Source organism: Crassostrea angulata, chromosome 5, assembly GCF_025612915.1.
Source record: "Crassostrea angulata isolate pt1a10 chromosome 5, ASM2561291v2, whole genome shotgun sequence".
Classification (NCBI taxonomy): Eukaryota; Metazoa; Mollusca; class Bivalvia; order Ostreida; family Ostreidae; genus Magallana; species Magallana angulata.
In genome coordinates this window covers 939,075-955,910 of record NC_069115.1, presented here as the reverse complement: position 1 = coordinate 955,910, position 16,836 = coordinate 939,075, and the positions used below count along the sequence as shown (strand labels likewise).

General features: G+C 31.9%; 1 protein-coding gene across 1 annotated transcript; it reads left to right on the top strand.

Moving 5' to 3' along the window:
- Nucleotides 1–2,554: 2,554 nt before the first annotated feature.
- On the top strand, nucleotides 2,555–15,522 carry LOC128186214 (multiple epidermal growth factor-like domains protein 10). Its single transcript, XM_052856002.1, has 16 exons — nucleotides 2,555–2,708; nucleotides 7,739–7,969; nucleotides 8,606–8,860; nucleotides 9,743–9,877; nucleotides 10,191–10,328; nucleotides 10,939–11,076; nucleotides 11,219–11,358; nucleotides 11,718–11,853; nucleotides 12,147–12,284; nucleotides 12,418–12,555; nucleotides 12,917–13,054; nucleotides 13,367–13,507; nucleotides 13,864–13,998; nucleotides 14,359–14,496; nucleotides 14,593–14,622; nucleotides 15,163–15,522. Exons 1-16 carry the CDS (start codon nucleotides 2,624–2,626, stop codon nucleotides 15,429–15,431), a joined length of 2,385 nt encoding a protein of 794 aa, XP_052711962.1. The 5' UTR covers nucleotides 2,555–2,623; the 3' UTR covers nucleotides 15,432–15,522.
- The last annotated feature ends 1,314 nt before the right edge of the window (nucleotides 15,523–16,836 follow it).

Sequence of the window (16,836 nt, the reverse complement as noted above, 5' to 3'; positions counted from 1 at the left end):
ACTTTTTTGTTCACCTGACTCAAAGGTTTATGTGAAATTTTTAAAATACAATCTCTGCCCCTTGTGTGCAAGTTATTTTTCTATTAATTATGTCGACACGCAAGATAAATATGTTGACATGCAAGATAGTTATGTCAACATGCAACATCACTATATTGACATAGACGAAAACTGCAATCAAATAAGAGTTATACAAAATCTCAAATATCGCCAACATGTGACATCCAATATGCTAGATACGCTACCTATTGATGTCAACATGCAACTTAGTTATGTTAGCATGCAGAATAAATATGTTGACATGCAACTTAGTTATGTTGACACACAACTTATAAGTTGCATGTCAACATATTTATCTCGCATGTAATCATATATAAGTTGCATGTTTACGTATTTAGCTTGCATGTGAACAAAAGTTAGTTGCATTTTGACATAAATACTTTGCATGTCAACATAAATAAGTTGCATGTCGACATAAATAAGTTGCATGTTGACATAAATAAGTTTCCTGTTAGCATACTTATCTTGCATGTTAAAGCTGAACACCGCTCGTAAATAGGCACCGTCACACAGATACCTGGTATATAAACCCTTCGATTTCGTTACACCCGATTGCACACCTGAACCTCGTGGCCGACATGTAGTATTCCTTTCGTGGTCTTTAGATTTTATGCATTTTTTTCTTATCTTATGTTCATTTTCTGTTCGTAAATAATGCATTGACCAATTTATTTGATGTTAGTATTCTCCTGGCTTCAAAAAGTGTGTAAAATTTGATAATTTCATCGCGACCGGGTAACACGGCGAGGCAAAATGTACGTCCACACAGGTGAGACCTCTACAGCGAAGTACTTTGAACTGTTTAGAGGTCTGTCCCTTATATAAGGGTTGTAGGGACAGCAGTGATTAAAGAGAAATATGGCGGACAGTGCCTATTTACGAGCAGTGTTCAGCTTTAAATAAGTTGCATGTTGACATAAATAAGTTGCCTGTTAGCATACTTATCTTGCATGTTAACATAAATAAGTTGCATAAAAATGTAGCTTCTAGCATTTTGGATGTGAGAGGTGGGCGATATTTGAGATTTTTTGAGATTTTGTATAACTCTTATCTGGTTGCAATTTTCTTGAATGTCAACTTAATTTTGTCGCATGTTGACATAATTATGTTGCATGTTGACATATTTATCTGCATGTCGACATATTGGATAGAAAAATAACTTGCACACAATGGGCAAAATTAGCAAATTCATATAAGCTGATGCATCTTAGAACTGAAGATATGATGTCTCATCAGCAGATTTTACAATTTTGTTTTTATAATGTTTTATGTATGTCGGATCAACTTGTAAAAAAAATATAAAGATGTATAATTATTTAAAATTTAGAAAGTGATACAAGAACTTTTGTTCAGGCGAGCTATGTGGCCAAAATGCTATATTTCTGCATAGAATTGCAGATCTTTGAGAGAAAAGCAAAGAGAAATGCAGTGCAATGTAATAAAACTTTGTTTAAAAAAAAATATATTTTCGTGTTTTACTTGATATAAGTAATATCAGGACATGATTAGATTAAGAAAAAGTTATTTCTTTTAATTTGTATGCTTGGACTATTGCATTTAATTTAGGTATTGTTTATAATAATTTTAGATACATTGTTTCATATAATGAAATATATTAAGAACTAGCATTTCAATAATAGTTTATTAAAAGGATATAATGATGAATGAAAATATGAGTAAGAATCAACATATCATCTCAATGTGCATTGCATTCTTTTCTTGTACAAACATTATCAAGAAAGATATGGTCTGTGATTGAAAAATGAAAGATGCATTAAGTCGTGTTTTTTGTTGTACATGCTATGACAATGAAAGCATATGTAATGTTTGATGTAATTATATACGTCCATTAAGAGGTTTTGTTAGTCATGACCATATTTTGACTGTGTTGATCTCCTTTCAAAGAAGAACTCTATATGAAAATATTAAAAAAATACCCAAATTTAAAAGATGAAATATCTGATTTGTTTCTTTACCAAACAAAAGTTTATAGTTAAAAAAATATATTTTAAAATTTAAGGCAGACCTGATAGTTAAATTGTTAACCATCCAGCCTTATTTGAATTATTTAAAAATTGATAAAAAGAACGACAAGTCTGGTTGTTTTTTTTAGCATCATATAACCATAAAGACGACATTTACAATTTGTATGGAATCCAAATAGTTCTACGATGCAAACCTTCTTTTCTAAAAGAGCTAACAACATTCAAATTTACTTCAAACTTATTACAACTAACTTTTAAAGTCTAACGTTTCTTGAATTTATCTTGTAAATCTAGTACTACGGCTTTGTTGAGTCAATGCTTTCTCTTTTTTTTAATAGCTCAGGGAAGTATTGATTCATTATAAAACGCAATAAAAAAGTAGTAACAACCAATTATTTCCTTTTTATTTGTGTGTGTATTCCTTCAACACGTTTTGATTTATTAAGATTCAACTAATTCGGCTCGAAGTGTAGTTCTTAATCAACTTTGAATATGCGTTTAATACGGTTTTTATTTAAAACGGTGCTGATATACGAGTGATTATTTGTACACATACATGTGTTATACATGTTTCGACTATGATCTACCTATCAAACATCGCGTTGTCGTATACCAATGTCGTCATTTTGTTTCTCCATTTGACTGAAACGTCACATTCCTATGGTGAGTGAAGAATTAATATGCTTTTATTATGTCATTGGGCTTTTGTGTAGGAAATATTAAGTACGAATATCTTAAACCTACTTTTATTTTAATGATTGTATGTATCGCTTTTTTTAATTAATTCGACATAGTTTATCGTATTATTTGTTTGACTGCAAATGGTAGTGTATAATCCTATTTATATCATATATAGTAATGTGTACAGAGTAATTTTCACCACCGTTTATTTTCACCCCTTTCAACCTCACTGCCAGCGAATTTAAGACTTGACGAATTACAATGTATCATATTATTTTTTTAAACAGAAGTCTGTCTGGGCGAATTCTAGGCGAAATTGTGTACAAGTGTAAAAGAGCGAAAATGACACGGGGTGAAATTTACCCTGTATGTAAAAGATTGCATTGCACTGCATCAAACAATATTCTAATGTTATTTGTTGATACATGAATAAATATAAGTTAATCTACATTGAAATAATGACATTTAATGACAACGAACAGTGTCTAAAATCAAAATTTAAAGGGGCATGGTCACGATTTTGGTCAATTTTTTTTCTTTAGATTTTAATGTTTACAATGAATTAGTAAGGCATATTTAATAGACAACCAAAATTTTAGTGTCATTTGATAAGTTATAAGCGAGTTACAGAGCTTACCATTCTTCGCTATGTAAACAAAGCGTTTGTTTACATATCGAATTTCCAGTTTTAGACCCAAAATAAATGTGTTAATCGTTAGGAAATATTTATCTATGCTTTAAATGAATAGTAAGATAGACAAAGCAGCTTTAAAAAGATATTTTCCTGGTATATTGAACCTATGTAAACAAAAACAGGGCACGAGCGTTGTTTACATGACGAAGAATTGTGAACCCTGTATCTTGCTTAAAACTCAACGACTGGCACCATAATTTCATTTAATCATTAGAAATGCATTCCTAAAGCATTCCAAATAATAAAAACAGAAAAATAAAATTTAACCAAAATCGTGACCATGCCCCTTTAAAAGGAGAAATGCAAAACAGGTGCAGGGCAAACACTGACTACTAAAGTATTAAAGAAAGGATCAGGTGCCATGGAGGAGTGTGCATCCTCTGTTGATCGTCCACACCCCCTGGTTGTCGTAATCGGGAAAAACGGAAAAATCCGTAGACAATTAAGTGATAAATTGTGTTCCAACATTAAGTATGAAAAAACGTCAGTCAGCATGCCACCCTTTGGAAAATTGTATTTGCTGATAAGTCAATTACAACAGAAAAACGTTTGCAGAAATAATATTAGATTGCATAAATGGTTACTTGACATTGAACCATTGTAAAATGGCTGGACTCTGTCTGCAAAATGATATTGTACATACAACAAAAGCAAACAGCAAAATAATCACTATAGCCAAGTCTAAAATTGTTTTGTCTAAAAAATTGTTAAAGTTTACTTAAAGATTTGTTATCGAATAACATACGGAAAATTCTATATTACTTAAGTTCAGCATAACACTGGAATTGTTTAAGTCATATTAAACGAGAATTATAAGATTGTCAAACGATGTACATGTATAAAAACGAATATTCAAAAGATATACATTAGTAACACGATGCGAAAGTATAACATTGTGGTAATGCATTACATCATTTTAAATAAAAATATGATCTTGTATGAAATGAATTTATTTATCAACGAAACAAAATAAAATAAGAGAATATGAAGAGACTCACAAACACACACCCTCACTCTCTCACTAAGAAAGAAAATATTACTTAAAAAAGCTAATCAATCAACACTGACAATGAAACAACAGTGAATTAATCTTTAACACATTCAATTGTCAGTATCTATATGAATCAAATAAATGCTTTAAACGCTGGCTAAATATAGCTATAACAGTGTGTAAAGGAATAAATCAACAGATCAAAATTACCAATACTGTTATATGTAATTTCACAGAAAAAGTAAATTGGAATGTTATCTGTAATTAAACAATCAACTTTTATCACTAGGTAAAATGCAAAAGCCACTCTAAAATAGTCACCACTGGGCCTCCATAGCACACAAAACATATAAACAGAACGTTCCGTCTCCAGTCCCGGACTCGAAGGTCTCTCACTGGAAAGCTATACACACAGGGCCTCCTAACCACAAACGTCCATCAAACACGAGCTCCCGTGCGTCCCACTTGCGTCACGCTCTGCTCCGTTATTGACTCTCGGTCCTAGTCCTGCCCCACATATGCTACGCTAAGCAAGCCTTCAACTGACGTTGCACCCTGACCCACCGGCTTTACCGATATAACTATCCCTGCACTGAAACAATAATAACCTATTCTAAAACCTATAGACATACTCATTTATACAACGAAAATAACAAAGACCACACCCTCGTAAATATACCATGAAACTGACAAAATATATACAAAAACTTACCGGCTGGAGAAAATCAAATGCCCAATCAGATTTACAGTAATTTAAGGCTACCCGTCTACCAGACTAACTTCTGGACTTCGCCAAAATTAACAAACTGGAGGACGATTTCAACAACGTGGCCGCACACTTGACAAGCAGCCACTGCTCTAACTCACCAAACCGGTTATACTAAAAATAGCCCTAATACCGAACACTCTCGATTAACAAATATGGAACACAACTTGGTCCAAAATTACAACTATTTACACAAACAAATACAAAACTGACATAAAGTGAATTCAACTTCATCACAGATACTAATTGGTAATTCTCAATTCAGAATACATAACTGAACTTTGTTTTGATATCATAACATTTTGCTTGTTTTCTATCTTAGAAGCAATGACACAAATGCTACAAATTCAATGTTACAAAAAATAAGATTAAAAGAAATCATCAACTTTAAGAATACAAGTTATTTAACTAAGGAACATCTCGCAAATAAATGTTATACAGAACGACAATAATGTAAGGCCTTTTACACAAAAATATGACTGACCGAAATTAATGAATACTCTTTTTAATCATTTAAGTAAAAAATCAAAATATCAAAATAAATTTTCTCCATAATAATTTCAATTCATATTGCTTGAACTTCTCATGGTTCACTTTATTTTACTTTTTTTATAAAAAAAAAGGTAAACAACGAACATGCAAATAATTTATTGTATTTGTTTTACAGCACAATGTCAAAAATGAGTAGGGGTTAATCTATTGCTAGGTTTGAAATTTAATAAGTCCGTTTGCACTGTCTAATATGAATATTTCCGCAGAGAGATATTCAGCACGCTATGTTAAACATCCACAGTGAAAGGAAACAAAACCGCAAATATTGTTTAAAGAAGTTTCATAACATTAAGTTTTAATTGAAAGTAATGTCAAGTGCAATGGGGAAACCTTTGCTTCTCATACGTTTTGTTTAAGATGGTCACCCGGAATAGTTCAGAGTATCTGATTTTTATAAGGACGTATTTTCTTTTTACACGAAATACAATATAATTCAAAAACGCTTAACAACACTCATCTATTGATACTTTTGAATACTCATTTTATCTTTAACATTTTTATTACGCACTTTTTATACATATTGTACAAATTATTAAAACTACGCATTTCTTGTTTGAGGTCAATGAATGAAGTCAGATATCATTTTTGCCAGTCGTAAGGTGCAATTTTTTAAAAAATGCAGTATATTTTATCGAAATATTTAGCGATTCATATATCATCTTTTTTTATTTGAATTATACATATGAAATAGAGAGAGACACTTAAAACTTCTCGACGCCGTCCTAAATAGGAGTGAGAGGGAGTTAGCTATAAAATTAATGGAATTTAAAAATGTACCTTTAATATGCATATCTAATGAAAAACATAAACGGATATTCTCAATGATTAAAGGTGCCTCAATTATAATTGTAGTTGTTATGGCCCAACAGCTTCTAGTGCTAAAGCGTGACTCGAAAGTCCTTCTTTTAAAAATGGTATTGCTCTTTTTTTTAATATGTAATCATTGTAACATTTTTTTTAGAAATGGATACAACAGTTATGTTCTAAAAAATCTTCACCATGGCGTATGGATTAAAGGTGTAACAGAGAGAGAGAGAGAGAGAGAGAGAGAGAGAGAGAGAGAGAGAGAGAGAGAGAGAGAGAGAGAGAGAGAGGGAGGTTTGATAGCTAAAAAGAAAATTTATAACATGCGTAGGTTGAACAAGAGAGATAAATTCATAGTTACGAATTGTATGAAACATTGCTCTTTTGTTAAAGCTATTACCTTTGATTCTACGTAGAATCACTTCATATTTAGATGTTTCTAAATAAGGAGTGGATTCATTTTTTCTTACATTTGCATTTGAGCTACCAGTTCCCTAACTCATATTGCCAAACATTCACATTTGTATTCATCCACCTTTTTAGGATACATTTATGCGTTGTTAAAATGCATAAATAATAGTCCTTGCTGATTTATTAACAACCCACAAAAAATGAAGATAAAAAATCCCTTTAACTACTAAACTAAACTAAAATGTATCTCACAGATACTAGTAGTGACTACCTCTATTTTAACCAAAAAACCACAGTATCATTTAAAAGCCATAAGGCATTATTATATGTTGTTATACTTTCATGTTAAATACTGAAATCTGATTGGTTAAGACGCAGTTAATAATATTTACAATTACCCTCAGCGTTAGCAACGCACTTGGCAACGGGTAACATTAAAAAATGTTACATGCGCGAAAATTATGCGCGTACGGTTCGCTGTAGAATTCACGTTATTCCTATATAAAAGCAGTAAAATTTTCTTAAAAATTTTAAAAAAGACATTCAGTATAACAAAATAAATAGTGCCTGTTTGGGAGGATAACAGTTGAAATTGACACCCCTCGAAAACCATTGTCAACCTCCGCTTCGCGTCGGTTGACAATGGTTTTCTCGGGGTGTCAATTTCAACTGTTACCCTCCCAAACAGGCACTATTTATATAATGTAGTCACACAAAGTTGATTGTTGCCCACTCTGCTTAGTCAAAGATGTGATAAATAAAACCTATTAAAAGAGTGCATTTTCTTTTTGCAGTTAATGTTGCCTTGTATAAACCAGCATACCAACAACACCCGGCGTACCCTGGCTATGACGAATATGACGCCAGTAACGCTGTAGATGGGCTCAGGTCAGACCTCAGATGGGAGGGAAAACAGTGTGTCGTGTCACGTGGTTCTGATACCGCCACCTGGTGGGTCAACCTGACCAGTATCTACAGCATCCATCACATCACGATTTACTACAGAACAGAAGGCACCACATGGGGTATTCTGAACTTCATTGTATATTGTCCTATGCAGTCTGCGGAATACACTAATTAGCATTTACTGTATCCTGTTTTTATGTTTAACATTTGGCTGTTTATACATGTAGCATTTTCGGCGGAAAGTTGTTGTCACTAAGTTATGTACATTTCTAAATAGCTTCAACATATAAACATGAATTGGTGCTTTCTGAAATAAGCTCATACCACGTAAACTTTTTGAAAAAGCACTTGCCGCTTAATGTACATGCTAAATATACTTTGTCTACAGCATTATTTCTTTTTGCCCGGACGAGAGCAAACATGTTTTTATTATGTAAGCTATTTTATATATTTCAGTCATGTTTTTGCAAAAAATAAAACAAGATTACAGCAAGAATTTCTAATAAAAATTATGCATATTGTATTATATGAGATTTTTATTGATCGCTAAATACCCCAATGATTATTAGATTAATAATTTGATATTAATCGGATATGATTTTTTTATTCAATATACCCGAATTTGTTCTTTTTGTGCTATAAATCAAAATCGATATGATGCATAGTTTTGATTGTCAAACCTACGTTTCAAAAGTATTAATTTAATCATGCATTGTTTCTGAATTGTCTATTTCATAGTTGAATTTTTTTTCCAGGTAGCAATACATTTTTACCGGCAAGCTTTTTGGGATTTTCGATCTATATCTCGAACACAACAGACATTCTACAGGGGAAGTTGTGTTTCAAGGACAGGAACTTTACACTTTACACAATACCTGCTGTCATAACAGTCACCTGTCCTGTACATGGACAATACGTCATATATTACAACGAGAGGCTCCCACGGGTTTTTCACCCAGACGGCTATTCTGTGAACGCCTACAATGATCTTTGTGAAGTGGAGGTGTTCGGTAATTAGTTTTTAAAGGGATAAATAGTCGTGGCCATCATTACAGTATAGTTGCCTAACTTTAAAAATGAGTTATGTTTAGAAATTATAAGATTTTTTTTCAAAGGACTATGTGCCGTATTTTGCATTTTTTACCCCCAAAATTAAAGTTTGATAAAACTCTTTAAAAATAAGGTGGAAAATAGTTGAAATCAAATCGAAAAAAAGTGTGTAAAAGATTATCACTACAGTGACGGTATAATGCAAAGATGACGTCATGAATATCGTCTTATTTTGCAAAAATGTATGTTTTGTAGCAAAATATGGGTGTTTTCCGATGGTTTTTCGACTGGAAAACATCGAGCGCAGGCTTGCTCAAGCACTATTTTTAAGTATGTGTATAAATATATTAAAAACATCATATGTTATATTTGTACTTGAGCAGACCTGTGCTCTATACTTTCGAATGTGAAATATAAAGAAAAAAATGACAATATTTTCATTTGTTTGCAAATTTGCGGGAATTAGGTCATATTTAAGACGTCATAGAAAAACACAGCGAATGAACAACAAAGACTTAAATCAAGATTAAAATGTTAGGCATCCTCCTTACTATGATTTATACAGATTTGATTTTTATAAGAAAGTATTTAAAAATTTGAAAAAAAAAATGGGGAAGATATTTGACCATACCGAATATAGTCCTTTTTATAGATGATCTATTTTGATTTCTTCTTACTCTATATTTAGGTGTAAAATCATACCTACAATGTAAAGTTATCTAAAAGGTATATTTTCTGACTAAACAGCCTCTGTGAATATCAGCAACTATTCATTCAAGTATATTTATTATTAATGTAAACTTAATCAAAAAAATCAAATAAAATATTAACTGCTATCTTAGGTTGCCCTACAAGTGGATATTATGGATCCAACTGCTCCATCCCCTGTCCAGACGTAAACTGTCGGTTCTGTAACATAGAGACGGGCACCTGCCAAGGCTGTAAACCTGGATATCAAGGTCAACGTTGTGAATTAGGTAAACTAATACACTGTCACCATCAAATAACGATACAAACACAATGTTATTTCGTTACATATGTGCTTTCGTGAAACCAAAAAATCAACAAACGTTTGCTTTGCACATTTATGACCGTTTGATTAATTTAAAAACAACATGGATGCTCACCAAACCCTGCTTGTGAGCCGTTGTAAGAAAAACATTTCAATTGCTTTAGTAATGAAAGAAACTGAACATATTCATGACGTTGTTTTTAAATTATTCGAAAAGAAAAACTAAATTTAAATATCACTGTCTAATAAAAGTTTGATTTGTAATTTTAATTTCACAGAATGTTCAAATGTTAGGTTCGAGGACGGTTGTCACCGAGATTGCGGATATTGTAGAAACATGTCACTTTGTCACCACGAAAACGGAGCATGCCCAAACGGATGTGAACCCGGATATAAACAATTCGATTGTAAACAACGTAAGTCAGAATATCCTCATAACATTTTAATTCTAAGATGCATTACCTTTTGTGTTGATATAAGCAATACTTCCAACTCCCCAAAAAGGGAAGACTGAATGTTAAAGATATTTCAGTTAAATTAAGTTCTGCAGGTGAAAGGTAGCAATGCAATTAAATAAATTATCAAGCTATCTAGTAACTTTTTATCAACATAATAAATAAATTATTAACAATCTTGCTCAATGTATGTGTACATAAAAGTATTGGAAAATCGGGCAAAACAGACCACCCCCCCCCCAAAAAAAAAAAAAACAAAAAACAAAAAAAAAAACACAAACAAACCTAAAAAAAACAAGAACAAGACAAAACGTGACACACACTTGTAGCATCAGGAATTCATTCATTCATTCATTCATCTTTTATTTCCTCTATAAAGAGATACAGAATTAAGATTTGAGTTAATTTAAAATTAATATAAGTACATCAATGAAAATAAAAGAATACAATTTAAGTTTTGCAATAAATATGATATAAACATGTGTTAACATTACATGAGTAGAAAAAAATCCCACACAAACTTGTCTTTTGATTTTTTAAAAATAACTAATACAATTTATAACACATGTAGCGTGTGACAAAGGATTCTACGGGGTTGATTGCAATGAAACTTGTGGTAGTTGCCTCGATGTCAGCCGATGTTTCAACATAAATGGGACGTGTTTGACTGGATGTTCTGCTGGTTATCAAGGGGAATTATGTAAAGCATGTGAGTACATTTATATGGATAGAGAATTCATACAACATTTCATATACTTTTAGAAATCATTTCAGCCATATTTTGTGACGTTGATGCAGCTTTAAACAATTCTTAAACAAAACAATAACTGAATATAGTATCAATTCGACAGCTTGTACCAGAGGATCTTACGGCATTCACTGCAATGAAACTTGTGGTCACTGTTTCAATGGTAGCCAGTGTTCATCAATAAATGGGTCGTGTCCACGTGGATGTGATTCTGGTTATACCGGGGACCTGTGTACAACAAGAAAGTACCGGGGACCAGTGTACAACAAGTAAGAAGATAGGACATCTACATGTACAACTGTTAGGATAACTATGACATATATTTTTGTTTAACTGTAAACCAACTTATTTTTGCGACAACATTATTTCGCAATTTCAGGAGATAAACTGTCTCATGGTACGTAACATTAGCAAAATGTTTGAACTATAGTATACAAAAGATATTGAATGAATGGTGTGAGGCGATAAGTGTTTGCACTGACGATTTTAACGCATATCTTGCGACAATTGCTCGCATGCAAAAAATAGTTTGGTTTGCAGTATCTTACTATTTGTAAAATGTGAAATCTTATAACGGGTACTATTTTGGGGTAATGATAGGTTGTGCCGACGGAAAGTATGGCAATGAATGCATGGAAGAGTGTGGATATTGCCGTGATGTGAAACAGTGTGTCCATAGCAACGGTTCGTGTCTCACCGGATGTAGTGATGGTTTCCAGGGCGAACTGTGTAAAACACGTGTGTACATTTAAACCAAACTATTCATTAAATGTTTGGGCATCCATACTTGAAAGTTAAAACACATTGAGTTAACAAATGCAAATATCTGATGAACCGTATATCCGATTAATTTTGTATTGTCTAATTTTCGCTCCTAAAAATTACCCGAATCGCTGAAATGACTGACGCAAAAATGAGAATATATTATTTATCCTACTTTTAAAAATTTTGTGACAGGCAAATAAAAATCCGGGTATACAGTATATACATGTAAATAAAAGTATAATCAAATGTAAAAATTCAAATTAAAGGCTGCGACAAAGGAAGTTACGGGGTTAACTGCTCAGGAAATTGTGGAAACTGTGCAGACATGAGCAAGTGCTTCCATGTAAATGGAACGTGTTTGACAGGCTGTGAGGCCGGATTTCAGGGTGAACTATGTAAAACACGTGAGTATAATCCAACCAAAACTTAAGTTTGTAAATGTATAAAAATATCATAATGATAAAAAATGGTTTAACCTATACTTGTTTTACTATCCGGCAATATCAGAGGATATATGTATGATTATATAAACACAAGGTTGTGATAGCAACCTATACGGAATTAATTGCAATGAAACCTGTGGGAACTGTCGTAACGACGACCAATGTCTGAATACAAACGGAACGTGCTTAAATGGATGTGCCGATGGTTATAAAGGCGACCTGTGTAAAATTCGTGAGTACATGATATTGTTATTCATGCTTATGTCCACATATAAATATATGGTATATTGTCCTGCTTTTTTGTTGTTGTATAAGTCTTTTTAACTTGCTAGGCTATGAGAATGTACGGTATGGTGATCAGTATATTTAAATGAGAAAGAAACGTTGTTAATTTTGTAAAGGGATACATGTAAATATATATTCTCCCACTTTTTCTTGTCATGGAAATGTCTGTTTCATATGATAGCCTGTGAGAATATATGGTATGGGGATCAGTATATTTAAAGAAACCTTGATAATTTTGTGTAGGGATACATGTAAATATATATTTTCCCACTTATTCTTGTCATGGAAATGTCTGTTTGATATGACAGCCTGTGAGAATGGACGGTATGGGGATCAGTGTAGTGAAACTTGTGGACACTGTAGCGACGTTACCCAATGCTCTCACATTAACGTAACCTGCTTAACCGGATGTAAGCCTGGTTACCAAGGAAAACTATGCAAACCACGTGAGTAGTGTAAAAACGTAACGCTTTGTAAGCAAAGAAGATGTATAGTTATGAATAAATACATTGTAGGTTAACAGTTAGGTTAGACAGCTAGGCAACCGGTACGCTAGAAAAATATAATTGAAAATATGCTGTAAAAAAGATAAACGTTAATGTTATGGAAACTTTCTTTTTGATTTCAAATGAAAAACGTAAAGATGTCTCTCATCACATAAACAAACATGTATTTTATGTATCATATGCGACTATTCATATTAAAGCACAATTTTTGCTTTTTGCAGTTAAATATTTCATTTTATTACCAATCTTCAGTGTGCAATTTTAAGTCCAACACATCAAAAGAAGAGTGCGTATTTTGCCTCGGTAATTGCAAAGATGATTCACCTTGCACCAACTTGACAGGGGTGTGTGCGAACGGATGTAAGAACTATTGGACTGGGGAATACTGTCAAGGTGTGCGATTTGTCACCTCTGTGTTTTATTTCTAAAGATATATTATTTATAAGTAAAAACTATTACACAAATTGACTTTTGATTACTTATGCTATAATTAAAAAAAATCTTTGAATTGCAAAATAAGAGCTTGGTTTTTGTTTAAAAATAGAGATAAAAAAAAATTCAAAAAATTATATATTAAAAAGTTTTTATGTTTCATAATAAAGCAAGTCCAAACGTTTACATGTAATCTGATCAACCCTTTTTATAAATGCAATATAATGTACACATGATTAGGAAAATTAAGTTATATCTTCTGATGTTTATTTTTTAATTTTGTTTTCTTTTGTGTTTTTTGGTATTTTTACGTTTAGATTGCACAGTTGGTTTTCATGGAGAAGACTGTAATAAGAAATGTGGACAGTGTGTGGATGGAATACCATGTAATGTGTCATCTGGTGTTTGTCCATCGGGGTGCCAAAACTACTGGGTAGGACCTATGTGTACAGGTAAATATAAATATAATGACCAATATATTTATCAACATGTATAAAAACATTAATTCTAATTTAATTTTTATCTCTGTATATTTTAATGGTTTTCAATGTTTTTCTTTTTGGTTTTACATTAGCTGTTAGGCAATTACAGAATTGTAAAGAAGGGTTCCGATGTTTTAATTTACGTGTTTATATGCCAAAATATAACAAATAATAAAGTAGATAAAGCGCACATAAAAAAACCTAACCGACTATTGATATCTTTTTGTAGAGCGGAACTGAAAGCTAGAAAGCAGACTAATGAAAAAAAAATCGAAATTCAATTATTTCTTTTTTATACGAAAAAATCAATTGTAATGTTAAACCTTTTAGAATGTTTGCCATACAAGTATGGTCCAAACTGTTCGTTGGACTGTGGTCATTGTAAAAATGCTAGATCATGTTCCGGGATGACTGGAAAATGTGCAGATGGATGTCAACAAGGTTGGACAGATGATTTTTGTTTAACAGGTACAAGTACATGTAAGATCGTTTCCGTTTCAAACAGTTAGAAATAGGCTTGGGACAAATCTTATATATTAATTTTTTATATATTTATATTTGTAGCGATTTCAACAGACATTTTAGTAACAAAAAGTAAGTTATATTTGCAATTCAAGAAAGTAAGATCTTACAAAGTTTCTCTACACCTTGGGGGAAGGTCTCTATTGCGGTCGAAATTTATTTTTCCAATTTTAATGTTTACAGTGCTTCGGTAATGATAATTCTAATAGTCTACCAAAATGTTATTGTCAGTTGTTAGTTTTTTTTATTTGCTATATAATCAAAGTCAAGGACATTTTGGGTTTAAGTAATGCTTAAAAGTGAAAAACACTGTGAACTTTTTTTTGGAAACGAATTAGAAGATAAAAAAATTAGCTTGAAAAGGAACTTTGACCTGTACATCAAACCAACGAAAAAAACAAAAACATGACACAAACCTTGTTTACATAGGTCTGTATCTTGCTGATGACTCTACGGCTGACCCCCAATATTTGGTTGATAGCTGGAAATGTATTACTAAAGCATTGCAACCGATTAAAAAAGAAAAACAAAATTTAACAAAAAAAAAAACAGAATCGAGATCATGTCTCTTTAAAATAACGATATCAATATCCTTACTGTTCTTTATTTTAGGCGAAGGGATATCGACACTATATCTCTATGCCATCATAGGTGCTCTCGCCATGTTTTTATTGGTAGCCATTGTTGTCATTTTCCTCAAGGTAGGACGGAAGTCTACAAATCCTTACCATAAACATCCCACTGACGACGCCAAACCAAACCTTCAGAACGCTTCAAACAATTATGACAGCTTAAAACGACCCGGGGGAATGAATATTTACTTCTCATTGGAACCGAAAAAACAAGAGTCGCATTATGAAGACATTAACATAACCATATGAGATCACATTTATATAAACATCGAAGTTCAAACACTTCCATTAACAATAGTTAGTTACCTATTTTAGTTACATATTTTAGGATAAAACTTAACTGTACTTGATATGGTGTCAATCATTAGCATTGTGACTAAATTGCTGCCACGTTCTAAAAGAAAATGATATTTTGTTTTCTAAAGATCTGATTCTGCATCAGTAACAAAATTTGCCAAAAGGAATCCTTTTTGTAATTATATTTTTGGTACTTTTTCCTAAATTATTTTCTTTATTGAAAAGCGAGTTTGGAAGAAAAGACCGTTTAAGAATAATCATTTTTGAATTTTTAAAAGAGACATTTCCTGCTTAATATCATTAAATGAATACGTACACATTCAGCACTTTATGCTTGATGGGATTTTGATGTTTGATATTTCGTGTTAAAAAGCAACCATAAAAGACAAATTTCAACAAAGTATTTGACTATTATTTGCCAAGTAAATGAAATGTGGTTTTTTTTAGTTTTACACATAATAACAGGAAGGGTGGGCCTTTTTTTTTTTTAGAATAAGACTTAATTTCAAAATGAAATCAGTCTCTGTAGATTGGAAAGATTTGGACTTAAATGCATTAAATGAAATCACATTTAAAGATTTCAAAAAAAAAAAAAAATTGGCAAAATATCAAAATACATATCGGGAGTGAAAATGTCCATGAATTAGTTAAACGTGCCTGCATAGCAATCAAGGTGAATCCCTACTCGAGTGACATCATCATTGGTATGCAATGAATTGAAAATTAATTTATGTAATGATCAATTTTGGATAATCACATACCTAATGTTTAGACGTTGTATTATTAACATATACTAAATAAAAGTATCTTATCAATATTTGCTCTTTAACCATTTTTACACTATAAAATGTTATATATTGTTTCTAATGTACAAACATTAATCATTAGTACATATGTAATGCTCAACACTAACATGCTTTATTTTGGGGCTTTACTCCTAAAAAAGAAGATTGTTACATTTTAGAATAGAAATAATCAGCGTTTGTCGACAGAAATATTTTAATGTCATTAAAAGTGACATAGATAGAACGTGTTCATGTTTTATAGAAGTTGTTAAAAGAAAACAAGCCAGTTAACAACTTAATGATTTTATCTTTTATATGACATCATATATAAATCTAAATATAGAATATATAAATGTATGAATATAGAATAATTCTTTATAACGAGTGTGTGAAAAGAAAATTCTATCTCGGGGTTTTAGACGAGGACCTGCCATGTTCTAAAGCGTGAACCTTAGAGGTGGAGTTCCACTATACCACACGAATATGTTATTAAGAAATATAGTACGAGTTTTCATGAATGTTGCAGAATAACCTCCGAGGTCGAGAAATCTTGTTTAGATATATAAAAGCCG

What these genes read in the sequence shown, in the direction of transcription:
- LOC128186214 (XM_052856002.1), top strand. Translation starts at nt 2,624, where the DNA reads ATGATCTACCTATCAAACATCGCGTTGTCGTATACCAATGTCGTCATT. An exon ending in GGGCGAACTGTGTAAAACAC is followed by an intron (nt 11,854 to 12,146) that starts GTGTGTACATTT and finishes TTCAAATTAAAG; the next exon opens with GCTGCGACAAAGGAAGTTAC. An exon ending in GACTGGGGAATACTGTCAAG is followed by an intron (nt 13,508 to 13,863) that starts GTGTGCGATTTG and finishes TTTTACGTTTAG; the next exon opens with ATTGCACAGTTGGTTTTCAT.